A 22,808-nucleotide genomic window follows, 5' to 3' on the forward strand; every position below is an offset into this window, starting at 1 on the left:
AATGCCAACAGCTGAAACAGTTACTAAGTATCACATATCTCACTATGAGTTGTCTCACTTAAAAGAATTGTTTGCAAAAGCATATAGGAAGAAACACTGACAGAAAAGAGATAGACAGACAGACAGACAGATATATAGATAGATATAGGAGAAAATAATAAAAAATTAAAATATTTTAGTCTGCCAGAGCATTAATACTACACAGTTGTACAAGTATTGCAGGGTATTTGCCAAAGCCAGAAAAAAGCTGCACTCTGTCCCTCCCTGGCTGTTTAGACCTGTTGAAAATATCCTCAGAACACATACTTGTCAAAATCTAAGTTTCTAACATGCTTGTGCTATTTAAGAGGTGTTTTAATTTAGCTATCCTTGGGAGAAGTTTTTAATAGAAGAGAAGGCAGCACAGTTCACACAAGCATGGCATGCAGACTCCTACCAAGATTTCAAAGCTGAGATCAAGAACAGAACTTTGCTGTCCAAGTAGTTATCCAAGAATTTAAAGTAAGCAAGACAGTGCAACGCCTCCTTAAAACAAACAAACAAACAAAAGTCTAACTCAGAGATAAGGGTTTGTTTTTTTTCCCTTCTTTAAAATAATCCTTTCAACCCAGAAAGGAAGATTTCAACCCTATTTTGTAGGACTACAAACATCTGGATGGAAGCCTTATGACTAAATGTCCATCCAGCAATGTCAGTTGGTGTTACGATTTGTACTCTGCCCATAAAAAAAACCCAAAAACATTTAACCAACAGGTTCTCTTTAAACAGACTGTGGAACAAGAGCATGGTGCCTACTTTGTACATTTAAACCACTGCAAATACTAGTAGAAGCACAATAATTATTAAACTTTTGGTATCATAGGGATTAGCCAGTAACTGGTCTGTTTGCACCTATTAACAAACTGCTTTTTAGACACCTGCACGTCCTGTGCAGCAATCCAGCTACGATCTACAGCAGAAGATGGACCAAATACCTTCTTTCCAACAGGGATGGGAATGCGGTTTACTTCTGGCATTATACCAAATCAGCTGCCGGCAGCCATCGTAGGCACAGGAGTATTCATCGTCTCCAATGCCATAACCTTCCTTCAGAAAAAAAGTAAAGCATTTCAATCTGCAGGCAGTCCTCACACAGAAGGGGTCAAGTGTATTTTTATTTAGCTACACTACTCATCCAGAGCAGGAAGGGTTCTCCCACCTACATAAAGACAATTTTTTCCACTTAGTCTTAAGTTTCATTTTCACATCAAAAGGAACTTGTTGGGGTGAGGAATGGGGAGGAAGGGGACATTGTCTCCTAAGTGTTTTTCATTATCTGAGCTCAAATCAGTCATGTTTATTAAAATATTTAGAAATCAGAAGACTAGTACCCAAATAGCTAGGTTAACTTTTTGCATCTTAAAAACTCAAACAGAATTGTAACCACCCTCTTAACCTTGAAATCCCACTACCAGACCTGTAGTACCTTCCCCCCCAAGATATCCCAGTGCCACCAGAATGTACAGCACACAGAGAACAAACCCACTGTCCCTTCACTGGATCTGTTGCATATTGTATGTAGCTCTGTCAGTGCCAGCCTCCCTCATTTGGTGAAGAGGTTATCAAATGATAGTGCCAAGGTCCAAGACAAATGCAAAACTAAAAGTTTCAGAGTGGGAGAAGAATCTGTCATGCAGGAAAACCCAAACATGCAACCCAAAAGCACTACGGAAGATAACTTCCTCATGCTCACCATGGTTTGTCTGGAGTGCAAATATTAGAAAGCATCTGATTACACAAGCCTCCAATGTCACAAATTAAAGTTAAGCCTAGCTAATGTGTGTTACGCATACTGTAAAATAAAGAGCACATGGCTAGTCTGACGACTGTATGTGCAACATACCCAGAAGATAATATCCTGTATTTCAGGTAGACATCCAATGAGTTTAAATAACAGCATTTAGCTAACGAGCTGTAGCAAGAGAAAAATCCTCCTGCTCAGATGTGACACTTTCTGTTTTCATATCTTGTACAGGAAGCACAGACAGAAAAATGCATCTACACCAAGCTCCTTACCAGTAAGTGGGAAAAATCTTTTAAGCCTCTTAGCAGTCTAAAGCAGACACATAGCCCTTTATTTCATTTTTCATTACAGTCAACATCTACAACACCTGTGCTCAGGGCAGGTCTGTATGAACCTGCTAGAAATGTGGATGTGACGTACATGTCATACACCAGTAGAGACCAATGCTATTTACGTGAATAACTAGGAGAGATGGAGCAAGACAACTGAACTGGGAGGAAGACTGAAGTTAAATGGTGAGAAAAGCTACTCTCTCATTCCTTGGGTTTCTTCCCCCTGGTGTTTGTTTCATGTCCATGATGCATTTCTCTTATATACCCCCACCATCAGCATCTACTCACGTGTATCTGTTTAGCCTATCTTCATATTAGCTTCTGCATTTGACCCAGCTATATAGAATTACTTTTTCTGTAATAATCAGAAATGAGCAGTTTTAACTGCTTATCTCTACATTAAATATATAAACATAATTCTCCTCCTAAATTAAATTCCAAGTAGGAATAGAAAGCCATGCAATTAGAACAATAAAGGGCTACAGGTACATTTCTTACTCAAGCTCAGCCAGTAGTAATGTCAACTTAAAGTCCCAGCACTGTATTTCCACTGTGCTCAGTGGTGGTAGAGTGGCCATACACACTTTCTGTACTACAATTCTACCTTGCACTTGAATGAACTTCCATTAAAGTTCGGAAGGCTGATCATAGGGGAAGTCCTCCCTAAGCTGAAGCAGACAAGCATTTTGGGTAGCAGTCATTACACTTTCTTAGTATTATGGAAATACTAAAGTAAATTATGCTACAGCATGCTCCTGAGTTTACAACAGGCATAAAGAGTTACCACAAAGACTTAAGAAGAAAGAAGTCCTAGTTACATCTCTACTAACAGTCAAGATTATTCTTTGACTACAGGCTTGGACTTGCATGTGCACATAGCACATTTTGCTTTAATGCTAATAAGTACTTGATTTTAAAAGTAAGTAAAATAAGTAAAATAGTAAGTAATAGTAAAATAAATAATAAAATAAAAGTAAGTAAATAAAATAAATAAATAAATGTAAAATAAAAGTAAGTAAAATAGTCGGAAGAATACTTAGAATTAAAAATAAGATACTAAGGATGACAGGGAGAGGAAAGCAAACTACAAATTAGGTGCACTTATGCTGTATTATCAGAATAAAGGCAAGAAGGGTTTCATCTTTTCTTAATCCTTATTTTCTTAAAAAAAAAAAAAAAAAAAAAAAAAGCTGTCACAGCCAATCCATACCAAACTGTTGTTACCAACAGATCCAATGATACCATGCATTGAAATAATTATTTCCCTTGTGTTAAAGAGAGTAATCAAATGGCTGCTTGGTGACCTGTGTAAGGCAAAGCACATGGTAATCTGCTGTTTCCACATGAGTAATGGTTTACTTCCAAAACCAACTGACAGCAACAACCACTTATCTAAAGAATTTCCAAGAGACTAAGCCAGAAGAAGTAAGAAATAATTTTCCTGAAGCTTCCAGACAACAGCAAGTCAGTAACATGCTGCCACTGCTAGCAGCTACGTGCGACTTGTGTGAACAGTTTCAGTCTGTCAGTGAAAACATAACCTTCTCTTGTACCACTGTGTTCAGCAAAAGAAAGCTTCACAAAAGTACCTAAGTATCAAAGGAAATGCACAAATGTTCAGTACTGCCACAGAATAACCAGAGCTATGCTCGTAAGTGTAAGTAGGAAAATACAGAAGTTACATCATCAGCTAGACGACATTATGTGTACTCACATGATTGAGAAATTTGCTGTCTCTGGTAGCCCATCCTATCTGCATCACTCCTGAAGTAATAACTGTAACTTCATAGTACCAAACTCCAGAATCGACGCAGAATGTACATCTAACACTTTCAAAGGATGAGGCATCACATCGAGCCTACCAAAACCAAACCAAAAGTTAAGTTTCTACAAAATTAGCATTCAAACAAGCCCCTTTCTTCTCTGGAGCCCGTTTCTTGCATGTAAGAATACACCAACATAATTTTAGAGGCATTTCAGACAGAAAGCACCTCTCTTTATAGCAATCATTGTCACAAACTTGTGAATAGGCAAGACTGAGAATTGTTCAGTGGTAAGCCACAAAGGAAATTAAAAAAAAAAAAAAGTAGAAAGTTGACAGAGTCCATTTAAAGACTAAGACAGCCAGGACAGGAAGACCCAGGTCACTGGTTGTTAGCTGACTCCTGGTATGAAAGACAAAGAGGTATTGAATGTTAATGCACGAAGATCCACGTGTAAGTAGTCAAACAAGTTCTTAGAAAAAGGGGGGGGGGGTGGTGTGGAAGATAAAAAACAACTTGTGGCTGAGACAAAACTCCTGCTGCTATGGGCTTTCAAGACTAAACAGAACAAACAATAGGAATTGTATTTTATGAACAATTTTAGTCAAAATGCATGAAAAGCCAGCTATCTCTTAAGCATCCTTGGAAAGGGACTTTGTACAAGGGCCTCTACTGACAGGACAAGGGGGAATAACTTTAACCTGACAGAGGGGAGACTGAGATGAGATCTTAGGCAGAAATTCTTCCCTGCGAGGGTGCTGAGGCCCTGGCACAGGTTGCCCAGAGAAGCCGTGGCTGCCCCATCCCTGGCAGTGCTCAAGGCCAGGTTGGACAGGGCTTGGAGCCTGGTCTAGTGGAAAGTGTCCCTGCCAATGGCAGGGGTTTGGAACTGAATGAGCTTTAAGGTCCCTTCTAACACAAACCAGTCCGGGATTCTAGGATCCTCCTCACTCTTCTGAAGTTTTGGGGCACAGATATAGGTGTTACTTTAGTGCGAACATTTCTCCAGCTGAGACCAGTGTAGCAATGTTAGAACCGTGTGATAAAGCAAAGGTTCTAAACAAAGCTAGCAGAGAATTTTGATTGATTCCAGAAAATAACAGGAGCAAATAGCAATCAAAAAGAGTTTAAAACCGCCTTTTTCTTCAGGCTTCTTTTCTTCAAGCTTCTTGTAGCTTGGAATCATGAAAATATATCCTACCTCTAATCCATGTGGAGAGATCTTCAGGTATTCACTGACATCATTACTGTTCAGCATAGCCCTAATGTTGGTCAAGTCAACCTTCTCGTATGTAAACTGTCTGCCTTCTTTTAAAACTGCAAAAGAACGCTTGTTTTAATCACAGCTGCAGCAATCCTTTATTTTAATTATTTCACACCTGGGCAATCAACCTCTCTAGGATCCAGTTAATTTTTAGCATATCTGAATGAGATATTGACATTTTGCCAACACGAAAACAGCATCACTTCCAAAAAAACTGTATGCTAAATATCCTCTAAACATGAGTGTATGACCTAGACCTCTGACTAGAGTCCCTACTGTCTAGTTTCTGCTTTCAAGAAACACGCAGGCAACTGTAAGGCATCCAAGTTCATACCAAGGAGCCACTGCTTCAGGATGTATAATTGTATTTGTATTCAGCTGGGCAGAGTTCTTTTGATTCACCACAGCGGACAAGATTTTGGCCATGGGGAAGGACAGAAAAGAGAAAACAAGAAACTTGAACTGAGCCAAAGCAGCTCTTTCTCCCTGTATCCCCTTTTCACATGGAAGTATCGTAAGTATTTATCTTGCCAGGTGTCAAGTTGCTGACACATGCACAGTAAGATCTCTGATTTGTAAACTAAGACACTTCAGATGTCCCAAGCTTGCTACACACTTACACTGATATTTACTAAACACAAATGACATTGGCTTTCCATAAGCTAGCTAAAGACCAACAAGATCTTTTACTCAAATTTACCAAAAAGGCATTAGAAACTACAAGGTCTTTAGAGTTGCACCCTGCAAATTACAACTAAACAAGCAAATCTGATGATTATTCATCATCCTAAAGGACAGATCTCATCAAATGCTTTCTCAAACACTTTTCACTTTTGATCACAAGACTGTATCTTTACTTTAAGAAGTCTTTAATAATTCTTTGAGACTGCACTGCTGGGGTGTGATCACACTAGTGACGGTCACCAGGACATCAGTAATCCTGCCATTCCAGAGAGAGAGCTGCACTACTTAGCTATTCAGCATATCTGCTGAAGCATTGGTTACAGAAAATAAAGTGCAAAGAAGAATTTTCATTGCAGCTTCAACCTGCAGAGTTCAAACCACTTCCTTTCACAAAAATTTTCCTTGCCAAAATTTCCTTTCAATGCAATTACACTGGATCTATTTGCCCACCTCCCTACCTCCTCTCCCCCGCTTTTTTTTTTTCCCTTTTGAAGGAGAGTGGTTACAAATGCAGTCAGTTATATTCACAGTAAGTGCTTATACAAAACAAACACACAAGTAGTCTTCCATCTCTTTGGAGAAGTGATTAATATTAAATGAATCCATCCCTTTCTTATACTTACACAGATTGTCTAAACTCCACTGGGCACAGAACCCAACCTGGCGTTTTAAATAGTCTGGATTATCTGCCCATTTCTCAAGCAGGATCAGTTGGTCGCTAATACACGATTGAGAAACTGTCATTTTATTTTCACCTGCAATGACAGCAAAAAGAATAAATGCTATAAACTGGTGACAAGTTCAGTTAAAAATAGTAACATTCTGCAAATGCAGCAGAACACCCCCTTTAAACCTCAGTATTACAAAGACCATGAAATTCTTTCGCCAAGCAGACACACATTAACTTTACACTCAGATATACCACTCTTCAGCACAGAACTGCATCCAGAAACTGTTATATCACAGCTGTTCTCCATCTCTCTAATAGACATTTATTTCCTTTCAAATAACAAAGGTCTCATGTCCTAAGTCTTAATGCAGCAATTTCTAAGCTGAGAAGGACTGAGTTTCCACAAATCACTTAATGGTTTGTGGGTGGGTGTCATTAAAGCAATAAGTATTTTTTCATGCCTACAAATACCTAATCATAGCTGTTCTCCACCTATAATAGATTTATTTCAGTGACAAAGGCCTCATGGCCCAAGTCTTTCTATAGCAATTTCCAACTGGAAAATACTGCACTGAATTCCAGCAAATATCTCAAGGGTCTGCAGGGGTAGAGGGATGTCACTAAAGTAGTAACTTATTTCTTGTCTGTAAGTGGACAAACATTTCTCTTCCATATTTGTGTTTACACCAACCCAGCCTCTCATGCTCCCACGTGACAATTACACAGTAGAAATCATAGTATGGCTGTTATGAGCAGTATCAGGCTAATACTTACTTGTTTGTGCAAACTTCTCCAGTGCTATTAGTGCAAAAAGCATCACTGTCGGATGGGACTGGAAGTTCTAAACATGTGCAGGAAGAAAAGTTATTTAATAAATACACAGCACAGATGGAGACGAGAACCTGTTAAGTCTGTCACAGAATGCTTTAGGTTGAAGGGGAGCTCCACAGCTCTAGTTCAGCCTCCTGTGGAGAGCTGGTTTGAGATCAGGCTGCTCAGTGCCTTGTCCTGTTAACTTCTAACTATCTCCAAGGCTGGAGATCCTACAGACTCTCTGGAATCTCAACTTTCTGTAACATATATAACCAGTATTTACTACATATGACCCTAACTTTTCACAATAACAACAACAAAATGCATTATAATTGCTATGTATGGATACATACAAAAAGATGGAAGACACTTACCAGGCTCTGAAGTAAATATTCCAATATGCCTCGGCTGAGTAAGCCTATGCTCGCAGGACCTACAAGAACATTAGAAGTTAAACACATCCATGGGAACTACTCTTCATGGCACAGATCTTTTAAACATAAGACAAAAATTAAAGAACTTTTCACCAAAGCAGAGCTGTAAGGTAGAATCATTGAATGGTTTGTGTTAGAAGGGACCTTAAAGCTCATCCAGTTCCAACCCCCAAGGTGTCCAAGGCAGGGACACCTTCCACTAGACCAGGTAGCTCCAAGCCCTGTCCAACCTGGCCTTGAACACTGCCAGGGATGGGGCAGTCACAGCTTCTCTGGGCAACCTGGGCCAACACCTCACCATCCTCACCTCCTGCTGTCTAGTCTCAATCTCCCCTCTCTCAGGTTAAAGCCATTGTCCCTCATCCTGTCCCTAAAAGTCTAAAGTCCCTACAGGTTTCTTGTAGCCCCTTTAGGCACTGGAGCTGCTCTAAGGTGTCCTTGGAGCCTTATCTTCTCCAGGCTGAACAAGCCCAGCTCTCTCAGCCTGTCTCCAGAGCAGAGCTGCTCCAGCCCTCAGAACATTCTTGTGGCCTTCTCTGGACTCGCTTGAGGGGGTCCAAGTCCCAATGTAGAACAATCATCATTGTTTCCAGTCAAATATTTGGTATACATTTAATTACACAGCTTCTGGCAAATTACAAACATATTCAGTTTACCTGCTGTAAATGGGCAGAGATCTAGCCATACTTCTGAGATTTTAAAGAAAGACTCCACCAGTCGCTTAGTATTTTCATGCTCATTACTTTTCAAAAAAGACTGGCTCCCTTTTATTTCCAGAATCAACATATAAAGACCAGCTCTATTGATCAGTAGCCCAAAATAAGTAAAACTGAGCATCTAATATAGCCTACCTGATAGTTAACTTGCAGCAGCACCATAGCAAGCAACCAATTAAAAAAAGAAAAAAAAACCAACCCTGAAATACTGTCTGCTTTATCAAGAGAAGTACAAGGGAATCCAACTCTGACATCTGTGAACTCAAACAAATTGCAGTGGGTTCCAACACAGCACTAACAGATTTGCTGCCTGAGCTCATACATAAAGATCTCTGTCCACTAAGATGAAAGTAGAGACAGTATCTCATTTTGACTTAATATAACAGGGTAGAAGTATTATGGTACAAAAAAGCTTCCTGCCCTATTTCTTTACTTTTTTTGACAGAAATACTGTATTTTTCTAATAACCAGTATGTGATATCAGACAACCACTTTTGCTCCTTTTTGTGTCCACTTTCAGAAAAGGAGCAAAAGACTAGATAGAAACCCAACCATCAGTGGGAAGGAAACTTAATCATTACTTTCCAGCAGGGTACTAGAAATGGCAGGGAATAAATTTTTTTTCAATATGAGAAGACACCTTAAAATAGAATACCAGCAATTTTCTTTCAAGTAACATAGATAAGAAAATCTTTTCTGTGACCTACAATAGAGCAATACATGTTTAGCAGAAAAAAAAGAAAAAAAAAAAGAAATATGTATTTTTTGTTTCTCTACAGCTTACAAGTCTAATAATTTGATACTTCTGTCTACTGGCAAAAGAACTATGTGTCCTCAGTAATTCACGCACAACCAGAGTAAGTACACAGAAGAGACTGGTGACCAGTGCTGAAGCAATATACCAAAAATAAAAACCATACACCATCACTAACTATGCATCAGAACGATTTGAGCTTTTTTAAGTATGTGGGATTGTAAATAGCTCATTCAGACCCAAGCGAGGGAGCACTCAATGTTTTAATCACACAGTAGATTGTCACATGAGGTCTCCCCTCAATGCAAAACATTATTCAGTTCTAAGACAACGTTTCTGAACTCGTTTGCAGCATGGGTGCTACAGCAGACAGTGCCTCAGTGAGCCAAGTGTAAGTTTCCTGAAGAATCCCACTGCTTTACCTGCTAACTTCTCTGCTAAGCAGCCCAGCACAGCCGTTGTATTCCGGTGTCTGGCAGGGTGACAAGCATCCTGGCGAGCAGCAGCTGCACTTAAGTTTAATATTTCAGTTAACCTCTGCAATGCATCCTGAAAAAGAAAAATCAGAACTCTCATTATCACTGACAAATAGAGCTTTCCTCCCAACTCAATATAGTACAACCAATTATTTTTATACTGTACTACTAAAGTTAGCATCACATCACAGACAGCACAGGACAGTTATCTTTAAAGATAAGAATATAATAAACACCAAATGGGAAGAAAAGTTCAACATAACTTTAAAATTACTACCAGTTTGGTCATTAGTGTGATCAACAGTTCCGGACACTCTGGACATAGACAGCTGACCTACCTGTAGCAAGAACTAGACTAGTGGACAAAGGCAAAGTACCAACCAGCACATGTGGCACACCATCTATTCTGTTTCCAGTGCACTAAAACTCACACCCCTTCCAAGCTAAAATGGCAGTTTTATTAGACTATAGAATTCAGGACTGAAGATATAAGTTCCCCACAAAAGAGCCCACCACAATCCCCATCATAAATTTAGGAATCTGTCAGCTTTGCAGGATGTCATAAATGGTATTCTTGAGAGCATAAATGGCTTTCTGCAGTCACACTGATTTAGGAAGTCACCACTGAAGGTAATAAATCTAAAATGCCATGCTTTGATTTGCTTCATTCAGGCAGTATGGTATGGATAAGGTTCAAGATACAGATCTATAAAATACCCTGTTTTCAGAGTAGTTAGGGGTTAATCTAGAGCCAGAGCAAGTTCTCCACAGGGAGAACCCCCACCCCCAAAGTTCCAAATGCCCCTCAACTTTCCAGACTTCATGAAAGTTTCAGCTAATTCAGATTGAAATTGTATAATTTGAGGCTAGGATCTATTAAAATAGAAGAACTGCTCATATTGAAGTCATCAGCAGGCCATTTGGAGAACAAATGAGTACTGCTCAAGTTGAATATGTATGGGTTTTTTGAATTGTGTGCTGAGCCACACTCAAATCAGTTTACTGTTAGGGTCTGAGGTCTGTACAGAGATCACACCGAAAACTAGTTCTGTTCCCTAAGGAAAAGCCACAAATCCAGAATTGATGAACAGGACTGACACTAAGTGGAAAGAACAGAGAAAGGACTGAGCCACAAGCCTAGGATGGAAAAGCATCACCAAAATTAAATTCTTGACATACTGATACTGCTTTTAGCCACTACTAGAACTGTCACAGAGAGCAACTATTTTGAGTTAAACAAAAACTTTATAGAATAAATAGTTTACTACACTACCACTTTAACTTCATGGACTTCACAGCCTACAGTAACAGAAAACTAAATACAACTTGCTGCTGTTCTCCAGCTGTCACAGAAACAAGGCACTGACTTAAAACCCTTAAGAACAAAATCTTTAACTTACCCTGAACAGAAAGAAAACAAACAGCAGCAAACACTTTACCAGGCTACCTGTGATCAGCAGATCCCACAACTTGTGCCATAAAGATTCTACAGGAATAAAAAGCTCTGTGTGCCCTAGAAACTGTCAGCTTATTTCAATTGTCTTGTTAAGGTCAACTATTTAATAGCTAACTCCTTAAAGTAAATAGAAGTCATGTGGCTTTCAAAAACCAAATCATTTGATCCCTAACTACATTGTACAAATGAACAAAAAACACAAAGCCACTCTTCACATGGCACACTCAGTGTCTCCACTGCCTGACTTTTTCAAAGGCGGCAAAATTTCTAGTCTTAGCTTCGTTTTCAAAATCATTTTGCAGTTCATGTGACAGCCATCATACAATGCTTAACTTGATCAGAAGTCTCAGATGGCTCTAGGCTATTAGCTACAGGAAACAAAACCACCTGAGGTAGTAAAGTGCTTGACTAGCTCTCCAGCCACTCATATGTTTATGCAAGACAAAGCTACCACCTTCTTATATCCCTAACAATGCCAATGAACAACCAGAATTGGCAGCATAAGTAGCTCCTTAAATGAAAACTGCAGTGAGGGCATCATCAGCTTCTGATGAAATTACATCATGACAAGCATACAGGTTCTCTGTACAATCACCACATTTAAAGGTATTTAGGGCCTTGAGCAATCTGGTCCAGTGGAAGGTGTCCCTGCTTGTGGCAGGGTTTTGGAACTGGATGAGCTTCAAGGTCCCTTCCAATTCAAACCACTCTGTGACTCTATGATCCAACAGCAGTTAGCATCTTGAGGCCCCCGCTGAAACAGCCACAACAGTGTCATAAGAACACCTAGGGCCACACTCTCATCCAAAAAACAGACCAGTGGTCACTGAAAAGTATTCAAATTTGCCAAAACTCTATCTAGATATTTCAATTAAAAACACCTCATGTGTTTAACTTAATACACACTGGTGTTGCATTTCTTATGCACAGGGCAAGAACAAATTCAGCAGCGACTTGTAAATGTGCAGCTTCCAGAACTGGAGAACAAAAAGGCAGAACTTGGACTACTTTTATGGCATCTGCATAGCTTGCATGTACCATGAGGCAGCAGATGACAGCAAGAAAAACAGCTAAAGGCCTCTTTTTCTTCTCCATCGGCCACATTTCCCCACCACCTCCCCCCCTCCACTCCCCTTCCCAAGCTTGTAGTCTTAAGTGGCAATTATATACCAAGTCACCACAAAATACTCCAAATTGCAAGTCATAGCCACTTTCTGAACAACTCACTGTCTTGCATCAGTGGTGAAACCCTCCCAGGAGCTATCATGGGTGTGACAACCACGAATAACTGAAATTCAGCCACAGATAAATACATCTGCTTTAGACTCACTTTTGTTGGCAGCGGACATTCATCAAGTAGCAGTGTTATAACAGCTGGTCCCAAGGGATCTTCTAGTGGAATAACTCTAATTAAAGACTGGACCACTTCCAACCAGCCTTCATCTGTCAAACACACAACAGAAGTAACACTCAGACTTAACACTGCGATCTTGAAGCGTTCAAAATACATTCCTAAATATAAATTGAAGAACAACCCAACAGTTCGGATTGTTTCTTCTTCTGTTATTTAAACAGAAGTTTAAATTCAAGGAAAAAAGTTTACAGCAGCTTGGCTACTAGTGAACCCCTCTCTTATTTGGAGAAAAATCAAGCCCAGGCCAGAGCAACTGTGAGCTCCTACTGGTATTAGGAAGGAACCAATATGGACAAGGACTTTATTTCACTGCAATACTCAAGAGTTCAGTGTCCGGTGTCAACTCTTAAGTGTTATATGCTGCATTCCTGATGACACTGAGGAAGTATTTTTTCCAGCCAGAATTGGAGGACTCTTCCCAAGTTCCCTCAAGTGGGAAGACATGGGCCTCTGAGGAACTGCCTTAGCCTGTCTCATGCCTGATGATCTAAAGAAAATGTGTTTTCTTAAGGAACAACTCTTATTGCTTAATGAGTAGACAACAGCTTCTATTTGCAAGTATACAATAATCCACATATAAGACGTTAAACTACTAACAAAGTAAACATTTGGATTTACAAGAAAGTAGTTCCCTTCAAAGTGTCTGCATAAAAGAGTGAGGTTAAAAAGACCTAGTGCTCCCTTCAACAGTGACAAGTAAATAGGTAATACACTGGAGCTTTTGTTTGCACATTCCCCTGAATAACATTTTTCTGAAGTGCTGTAATATCTAATCAGGTTAATTAATTTATTATGATCTAGAAATATATTTCCTAAGACCAGTAGCAACTCTACCAAGAGACAAAAATTCACCTAAACTAGAAATTTAGTAGAGATCTTGAGATGGGAGAATTTCTCCTACTGTGGCAAAGCTGAAACAGCCCATGCTGACACAGCTCATACTGCAGGAGAACTTAGGGACAGGGTTAGAATGGCTACATCAATAAAGCAGAGGTAAGGACAGCAAAACCCCAAACAAAAAGTACATACTATTTGCCTGCATGGGAGCATATGGGTTTAAACCATGTCTACCATATGTATCTAGGTTGGCTTCACCTTGCTGCAGATGAAAATCATTTGTGGCTTATGGTTTAATACCATTAGAAGAAGTTTGTGGACATCCGTTGGCTGCTTCTGGAGAGTTCACATGGAAAGTTTAACAGAGTTCAAAGCTGAAGCAAATGCAATGAGCTCAATGAAGCTTCTGAGGGTAGAACTGTATTTTGGATCCCACCTCTCTAGAGCTACACCAAGTTGTAACTCACGCTGTTCACATGCATTCATCTTTGCAAAGAAAAGGAGGGTTGTGGATTTGTTCTTTTGTGGGGTTCTTTGGTTTGGTTTGATATTTATTGTTTGGTTGGTTTTTTTTGTGGGTGTGTTTTTGTTTTTTTTTTTTTTGGGGGGGGGTGGTGGTGGTTTTTTTTGCTTTTGTTTGTTTGCTTTGGAATCACAACTTAAATGCCCAACACAATGCCTTGATACCTGTTTCTGCCATTTCATGCAACGTGATCATTGAATAAGGAGGCTCCTGGTCACTGAAAGAGATATTACACAGGTCAAAATTTACGCACAATTATCAACATAATACACTAAATGATAATACACAGAAAATTACTCCACTATTTAACAAAAAGAAGTTACATAGACTGCAGACTGCTAATACCACTTTCAGATCTGAAACACAGATGGGAAAGGAGCCTTTCTCTGGCTCAAAGTCAACATCTACATATCTACAATAGCTGATGAATAAAATGGTGATCCATATTTGCATGAAAAGCTGAACATAATCCTTAGGCTAAGTGCTGCCCAGCAGAGTTCCTCAGAATATGAAGCAAGAGACTGTGTCAGAGATTGTGAAGTGAGCCAAGAGCAGTGCACAAGGGACATGGCTTAAACATACTTTCTCCCAGAAATTCTCTGCTAAATATATAAATACTAAAAGAGAACAAAAACCACCCACAAACTGAAAGGTGAGCCACTTGCAAGCATCACAGACTTCAAATTCAGTAACGACCTGTAAGAAGGCAGTTAAAGAGAAGCTATTTAACCCAGTCACCTTTCCAACATGAAAACCATAAAGAGTTCAAATTAGATTAGTTCCTGAGGCTCAGTGCTGGACCAAGGACAAGAAGCTACAGCCAGGTCTGTCCATCTGAGCATGCACTACTGCTGGGAGTACCTAAAGCAAGATCTCAAAATCCTATTTAGTAAGCAGCACAGAAACCAGACACTGCAGCATGCCCTAAATGCCTTATTTGGGCACTGCAGATTAACCCCAGGCTTAGAATGATACGTGCCACACTCAATTTCTATCACATAGGCCTGAAATTAAATTGGAAATGTGAAATACAGAATTTTAGAAACTTTCAATACAGATTAATTATGCAGATAATAAAACTACCTACTTCGGAGAGATTAATTAGAAGAGAAAAATCTGTTGTGACTAAAGAGATTCACTGTAAGCACATGTTTTTCATACCAAGCAAATTAACACAATCTTGACTATTTCCACAAGACAAGGCTAAAATGAAGTTTCATAGAATCCCAGACTGGTTTGGGTTGGAAGGGACCTTAAAGCTCATCCAGTTCCAACCCCTGCCACAGGCAGGAACACCTCCCACAAGACCAGGTTGCTCCAAGCCCCATCTAACCTGGCCTTGAACACTGCCAGGAATGGGGCAGCCACAACTTCTCTAGGCAACCTGCTCCAGAGTCCCACCACCCTTATGGGGAAGAGTTTTTTCCAGATGAGCTTCCTCATTTAGAAACAAAGCAGCCATTCTTGTAATTTCTTAATTTGCAAAGCAGCACTTCATATAAACTCCAAAAATTAGCACTTATCCTTCTGAGGCTAGGAAATGAAACTTCTTTCCTTGTAGAAAAGACGCACCTCTAGACACAAGGGGAAAAATAGCACTTGTCAGAGATGTTTTAGATCCAAACTTTGAGATTGAAAGCTAACAATAAAATTGAAGCAAACCGGAATTCATTGTAGATCACAGGGTAACTACTTATTTACACTTCATTTCAGAGTGTTCCCATGCATTAACTTTGAGTATAGATTTTGGAAAAGAATGTCAGAAGAATGGGTTTGATTTCCATTCTTTGGACTGCTGCCTTCTGCTTTTCAAGGCTCTACTGTCACACTGAAGCCTGTATTTCCAACCTGCTGTTATTTACACAGTTTCACATTAGCTTGACTTTATTCTTGCGCATTTTTTAACATGCAAAGAGATTTGTCAGCTTCCCTACCATTTCCTTCCATTGTAGTGCTTTCAAAACTGAAAAATCAGGTTCTAGGAGGAAGTGACAACAGAACATACTTATTCCCACAGTGTTGCACCTACACTGAAAACCAAGACTTCCAGATGTGACTTTTTTTTCCCCAAGCAAGCATTCCTATTAATCTAATGAGGGCTTATCATCAGTTTCAAGTCCAGCAGAACAGCTCCTTAAATTTTTTTCAGACACATTTAGAGAGTTTGCCTTATGAACAGACCTATTCACTATTCATAGCCATAGCTCTGTCTTATCTGCAAGAGCTTGTAATATTTAGCTGCATTATAAAACCAGCTGGGGCTTACCAGCTGCCTTAATACAAACCAAATGAAACTCATTTTTGAGCTCCCCACATCCAGGTATCACTACAAGGAAATGGGTCTAGCAGAGGACTTCCAAGATTGTTGGTGGCTAAAGAACATGACACAGAAACATAAGCTATGAGAAATAGGTTTGTTCATCCTTAAGGGAGAGTCGTAAAAAGGAGGAGATATACTGCTGTCTGCAACTGTACAATGGCAAAGAGCAGAGTCAGGCTTTTCAGAGTGCACACAGCAGGCATGTGTTAGAATATGGGAAATTCCAGCTTTTAAAACTATTTACCATTTAAGCCATGGGCATGGTCAAGCACTAGAACCGGGACCCAAAGAGATGGAGGATTCTCTGTATCCTGAAGATGTTCCAGCATTTGACTGGATAAAATCATGAGCCACCTGCTCCTGCTAGAGCTGGGTTTTAAGTGGGAGGCTGGAGTGGATGAGCTTCAGGAGGTCTCTTCCAACTCTCATGGTTATGGGAGTCTGAAAGTATTTCACTGGAGCCTGTATTAACTAAGAAACACAGCTTCAGAAATTTGTCAGAAACAGGACTCCAGGACCAGCAAAATAACTGCTTATTGTCCCTCAGTAGCATAGGAAAGCACCTACAAGATTACAAAACTGATTGCAAGATCCACAGGAACAGGATCAGCTATGCATGAAGTGTTGTGAAACAAGAAGCTGAACTGAGGGAAAAGCATGCAAGATTAGGGAAAGGCTTTCAAAACAGTTTTAACTTTATGATTTGAAGACAGACCACAAAATAAAACCTGGTTAAAAAACCCAAACCCCTCAGATTTAAATGTTCAGGAAAAAAATAAAATTCTGGTATTTCCATTTAAGGCATTTTACAGCAGGAAGGCAAACTCCTCGTCTGCAGGCATATTCCAAAGTAACAAAGCAGGTATATGAATCATTCTGATCCTCATCGACCTTAAACCCCAGCTGTGAAGCTAGAACAGTTCTCTTTTGGCCTTTCCAGTTCCTAGCCTGCACCTAACCCAAAAGATGACAAGCTAACTTATCCCATCATTTGAAAGGTCCTTTTAAAGCTTTGCAGAAAGCAATGCAAAACAAACAAAATAGGCCGAAACCATAAATATCCCCCACACCCTTAATAGGTGCTTTGAGCATGCAAAGAACACAATAGTGGGATCAGGAGTTGAACAGTCACAACATGCACTCACTTAAAACTGGAGAGAAAACCTTAGTCTGTTTATACAAGCTAACAAAGATCAAAGCTCTTAGTTTTGCTTAACCATTTCCAAAGAAGTAAATACAGCCTGAAAACAAAATTCTTGCACAGCCACCAATTTTTAGGGCAGAAGTTCCCAAACTCTGGAGTGTTTGTTGCTTCCTAAACTGTGTATCTATGGCACGTAAGAAACACTGAGCACATTCCTCATCCCATCTGGGTGTGGGCTGGACAGGAAATGTGAGAAAGCTCTCAGCTCTTGGAAGAGTCTCTACCTGTACACTTAGAAGCTACTTCTATTACCTAGGAAAGGTGCTCCTCTCCTAAATCTCCAGATGGAAACATGTGGCTGCTTCAGGGAGGGTCAGGTGTAGATCGGTGAGAGGATGGAGCCACAGTTTGAGAGGAGACAAGAACATTTTCATTCATGTTGGATTATTCCTTGAGGAGGTACTTACTTATCTACTAATGTCCGAATTACAGCCAGTGTGTCAAGTACTAGCCCATCCACATTCTGTTTTTTCCTTCTTGGCTCATGAGGCCCTCGACCCCTCCTGGGTGGACGGACAGGGTCCCTTGGGTGGCTTCTTGCTTCAGGTGCATGTACTCTACTGTTCTCCGTTTGCCAACTCTGAGATTCCACGTTGTCTTCTGCTCCACTGTCATTGCGGCAAACACATGAGTTTCCCATATTGCCAGCCCTCAGGGCTCCCAGTAAACAGGGAATGTGGTGCTCTAGAGTCAACAGTAAACCTTGAAAAAGGCTTCTGCTAGCATAGAACACAACCAAAGCAACTACAATCATCTAGAAAGTTTTACGAGTAATGTTTGTGGGATCCTGAATCGTGATTTTTTTTGCATTATAAGTGTTGTTACCAGCTGGAATGAATGGGAAGTCGGAGACTTAGTTTCTGCTACAATCAGTTAGAATACACATTGGTCATCCAGAAGGAGGTCTGAAAAAGCAAATCCAAAACAAGAGTCAGTGTTCCTACTTATAATGAATAGCAGAATTCCTATTTTAGTCAACAGAATTGGTCTTGGTGGATAAAGCACCTCAGAAACAAAGTTTGTACCTGAAATCTATTGCACGGAGGGTGAAAGGAAGGAAGAGGAAGTGCCCTGGGTAAAGGAGCTCTCGCCCACACACCATTCCTTTCTATGCTACCTATTATTTCCCATTTTTTCCATGGTTTTTGAATATAGAGGAACAGCTTTGTCTAGCCCAGTGTCTAGCACACTTTAAATCGAGCACACTGCTACCCGTTAAGTACTAAGTATTACCAAACCAATTTCATTTGTTCTTTATAAAGACATAATGCTTAGGCCACCAAAATAAAGGCTAACTCTTAAGGGTCTCATTTCTTATCAAAATTATTCAGTATCATTTCCAGAAAGAGTCTACAATATAGCCAAAATTGTGAAGAGCTGAACTTACAGTAATGGCATATCTCAACAAACTGTAGATTTAACAGTAAACTGTTTAGTCCATCTGTGCATAAACATATCTTTTGGAACGTGCCTACATCAACTGGATCCTCAAAGAAGCACCAAGTACCGACCCTGAAATAAACAGGAATTACAGACACTATTTTAATGCCTACAGATCTAACTGGGATTTTGAAAGGGGTATTTTCCATGCAGGTTTATGTTTGTTCAGATCTAGTGTCAAACCAATCTTACCTTTTTGGGAACAAAATCTAATTCAATCATTCTTTTGTTCTTTATTCAACTGGTTTGGATCAAATACAGGCCCACTAGCAACCAAGATTGTAGGGCAGTCTCTCCAAACCATACACTGAGAATGCTAGCAAGAGCAAGAAGATTCAGACCCCCATTTCATCAGAAGTGTTTTTTCAAGCCATAGGGTGTATTTCTATAGATCATTAAAGTTTCACCTAAAATAAAGCCTTACAAAAGACATCATTTGACTACTTAAGCATTTCAGGCATACCAGAATAAATAAGTCACTTTAAGACTAAGCACATGTTATTCTTTTAAGAACCAAGTTTAACCTGATTTAAGGTAGAAGTCATGGTGAATATCCTGTAACAGGTTATTATTATTCTACTATCATTAAATAATTTAACAGTACGCATGTGGCACCATAAAGTTAAAAAAAAGGCAAAGACCTTTCAAACATGAAAGGCTGCCATTGGGACAAGATCATAACATTACTTGGGAAGCCAGACACTGGTCGTAAAAGCAAGTCTCTGGATGTCCAGATGTCACTGGAGAGCACTACAAGCAAGCTCTCAGACTCTTCTCTAGTTTGAGGTATGTTATCTTCTTTTAGCACAGTGAAAGGTTCCGTATTAAGAAATGAACTGAAGGCTAACTAGGGAAGAAAAAAATCCCTCAAAGGATATTAATTGCAAAAAAAATTGTAAGATCTGGACAACTTGTTCAAGAAATTCCTAAACCACAGATCATTAGAACGGTTCTGGCAACACAATGTTCTTGCCTTACTCTCTAAGCAGTTGGACCACAAGAAGTGGACCACACAAGGCTCAGGAGCCCTTCCATCTGAGCCAACACAGCTGTTGGCTTCGTAGTCAGCTGGTCAAAAGTACATGTGAGGGAGCCAGTACACATTGCACGGATCTTAAACAGAATTGTGCAAGATCACAACAGGTTCAGATGACTTTGAAAGGTTGGGGGGTACCTGGGAGAGTTATTTTTTAAAAAGGACTAGTTATATTAAACATGAAATATGTCTTCCCAAGCAAAATAATATGCATGGATCTATGAATCTAGATAATTTAAGGGCATTTTAATAACATAGTAATAAAATGTAAAACAGTTACAGATTCAGAATCCAAATTAAGCTGTTCTGTAGCTTACAAAGATGTTAACATAGTGAATCTCTTCTCATCAAAATGAGCAAGGAAAAGCTGTATTTTATGGATTAGCAGTAAGAACCTACCTAAGGAACAAAAATAGACATAAGACAAGATCAAAACCAGTAAATGAAACCTAGTCTTTTTGGTCAACAACTTAAAGCATGAATAAGAACAAGTGGTTCTGGTCAACTCACCCTTAGGTATGTTTGGCTCAGGAACAGATGGGCTTGCTCACACAGAGCTGTAACAGAAGTGGACTGTACTTCAGAGTGCAGATGCAGTTGTATCTGGAACAGTAGCACTCTGTAAGCCTTTATGGTGAGCAGCGAGTCATTAGGGCTGGCTCTGCTTTCACTTTTAGGAACTATGCTGAAGAGTCCCTGAAGACAGATGGAAAAGAACAAACAATTGACTTGGAAACTGCCTCTAAGGTAGATGTTTTCAATCTCCTCCCTACACCCCCCATGACATCAAGCCATGCTGTTATTTTCAGCTACATTCAGCCTTACAGGAGAAATCCTCCTGAGGCTTCAAAAACCAGTTTACCATCTACTAGCTTTAGGACTAGGCACAGCTACAGAAAAACACAATCTGTTTTTACAGCCTTGGTACTCCAGACACCATAGCACCAAGTGCACAGCAGTGACCAACTCCTCACCTCAAACTACTGCTTACAAGAAGAAGATGAGCAAAATAGTATCTGCTCCAGGTCACTCTCAAGTAGGGACAGCAGAACATAAAAGCAAGTAGACTATAAAAGTTGATTAGATGAAGTGGAAGAGAGAAACGACTGGATAAACTCCCCTTATTTAGTAGAAACTGAGCTTGACAGCAGTCCCTTGGCTGTTGCTTACCATCATGTACAAGGAGTTAATTGTCAAGTCTCAGACAAACCAGGAGGCTCAGTAATCAGGAACATAAGGTAGAAGGCTGAGAGAGCTTGGCTGGTTCAGCCTGGAGAACAGAAGGCTCTGGGGACACCTTAGAGCAGCTTCCAGTGCCTAAAGGGGCTACAAGAAACCTGGAGAGGCGTTTTGGACAAGGGCTTGTAGGGACAGGACAATGGGGAATGGCTTTAACCTGACAGACGGGAGATTGAGATGAGATCTTAGGCAAAAGTTCTTCCCTGTGAGGGTGCTGAGGCCCTGGCACAGGTTGCCCAGAGAAGCTGTGGCTGCCCCATTCCTGGCAGTGCACAAGGCCAGGTTGGACAGGGCTTGAAGGAACCTGGTCTAGTGGGAGGTATCCCTCCCAATCTGTGATTCTAGTAAGAAAAGACTGCCACAGATCTGCCTTGCAAACAAGCAACACAGTACCAATGTGTGAGCAGAGGTTCTGAAGTGCAGAGGAAAAGCTTTTTAAGAGAAGGTTTTTAAAACAGTGATGTACTGGGTTGCAGTAGAGCTGAGGCATTTTTCTAGGGCAGCTTTATAGCATAATGAACTTCATCATTTGGCTGCCAGTGGCCATCCTGACTCCCTCACCCCAACTGCTGAAGAAAAGATGAATGCATCAAACTTCAGGTCAGCTGCAGGATGGAACAGAGAGAGAAATACAGTAGAGAGGGAGATGCAAGTGATGAGTGAACAATTCTGCTTCTGTCCAAGCTCAGAGACACTGCCAACACACAAAACCAAAAACATTTTGTACATCATGAAAGATTAAATATATTATTGTTTCAATATGATGTAACAATCTTTCCATACAGAGATGGAAAGAAATTTTAAAATTTAACTTCTAGCCTCGTTTCTGAAAATCCCTCCTCTCAGTAAAACTTTGACACAGAAATATTTTGTTTTGGTTTTTAATTCTAAAAATACTTCACAGTCCACTTGCAAATATTGTGGGAATAAAATATGAGGGTTTTTTTAAAGAAATTGTCTAGAAGAAGAAAAAAATTTCAAGGAGCAAACACAGAATGTTACAAAAGCAGCATCAAGAGAAGCCAAGAAAAGCCTCCTATCCTACCCAGCAGCAGACACTTAAAGCCAGGCTTAACAGCAAGCACATGCTAACAGACAAACAGGCAGTTCCCTAGTGTTCAGCAGTTACACAGCTGAGTCTCTACAACTGCTCTGAAAATTCAGCAGTCTTCCATGATAAGACCATGACCTACTGTCAACCAAAGAGTACCAGTTTCCTTATAAATTATGCTATTGGAGAATTTTGTGTGGCTGGCGAATTCTATCTTTTGTGTTTGAACATTCCCTCCAAACACTCTTCAACTGAAACGTTGTGAGCTAACAGCCATGATTCGACTAAGCAACAGCACCATTTTCTTAAAAAATTAGTGCAAGTCGAAGTAGAACTGAAAGTCTTCAGATGAAGCCACTGTGTGTGCAAACACCAGCAAGAGCTAAGCTACAGGACAGAAGGAAAACAGGTTCTCCATGCTAAAAGCTGTGAGCCCTTTCCCTGCAGTTAGATTTTCTGTCACTTAGACACACTCCAATGCTAGAAAGCCCCATCCCATCAGTTTTGCACTAGTCCAAGGAATGTTCTTTCAGCAAATTTAGAAAGTGATAACACAACTATGACAGCTGTTCACAGCAGCAGCCAGGTTGACGAAAGTG

The 22,808-nt window shown here is 40.0% G+C and overlaps 1 protein-coding gene across 5 annotated transcripts in view; it reads right to left on the reverse strand.

Moving 5' to 3' along the window:
* Nucleotides 1–22,808, reverse strand: part of RSPRY1 (ring finger and SPRY domain containing 1) — a 34,151-nt gene that overhangs the window by 7,197 nt on the left and 4,146 nt on the right. For 3 of the 5 annotated variants that reach the window (XM_080637953.1, XM_080637957.1, XM_080637956.1), the window contains exons 1-12: nucleotides 20,430–20,701; nucleotides 18,831–18,955; nucleotides 17,851–18,348; nucleotides 14,084–14,136; nucleotides 12,476–12,588; nucleotides 9,636–9,762; nucleotides 7,684–7,742; nucleotides 7,271–7,337; nucleotides 6,450–6,581; nucleotides 5,080–5,195; nucleotides 3,830–3,973; nucleotides 975–1,086 (exon numbers count right to left, since the gene is read on the reverse strand). In XM_080637953.1, coding sequence (XP_080494079.1) covers nucleotides 975–1,086; nucleotides 3,830–3,973; nucleotides 5,080–5,195; nucleotides 6,450–6,581; nucleotides 7,271–7,337; nucleotides 7,684–7,742; nucleotides 9,636–9,762; nucleotides 12,476–12,588; nucleotides 14,084–14,136; nucleotides 17,851–18,197 — 1,270 coding nt within the window. In that variant the 5' untranslated portion in view covers nucleotides 18,198–18,348; nucleotides 18,831–18,955; nucleotides 20,430–20,701. Of the gene's footprint in view, nucleotides 1–974; nucleotides 1,087–3,829; nucleotides 3,974–5,079; nucleotides 5,196–6,449; nucleotides 6,582–7,270; nucleotides 7,338–7,683; nucleotides 7,743–9,635; nucleotides 9,763–12,475; nucleotides 12,589–14,083; nucleotides 14,137–17,850; nucleotides 18,349–18,830; nucleotides 18,956–20,429; nucleotides 20,702–22,808 lie in introns of those variants that run through there. The other 2 variants (XM_080637954.1, XM_080637955.1) reach the window with 2 other exon arrangements.

Source organism: Psittacula echo, assembly GCF_963264785.1.
Source record: "Psittacula echo genome assembly, chromosome: Z".
In the NCBI taxonomy this organism is placed as follows: Eukaryota; Metazoa; Chordata; class Aves; order Psittaciformes; family Psittacidae; genus Psittacula; species Psittacula echo.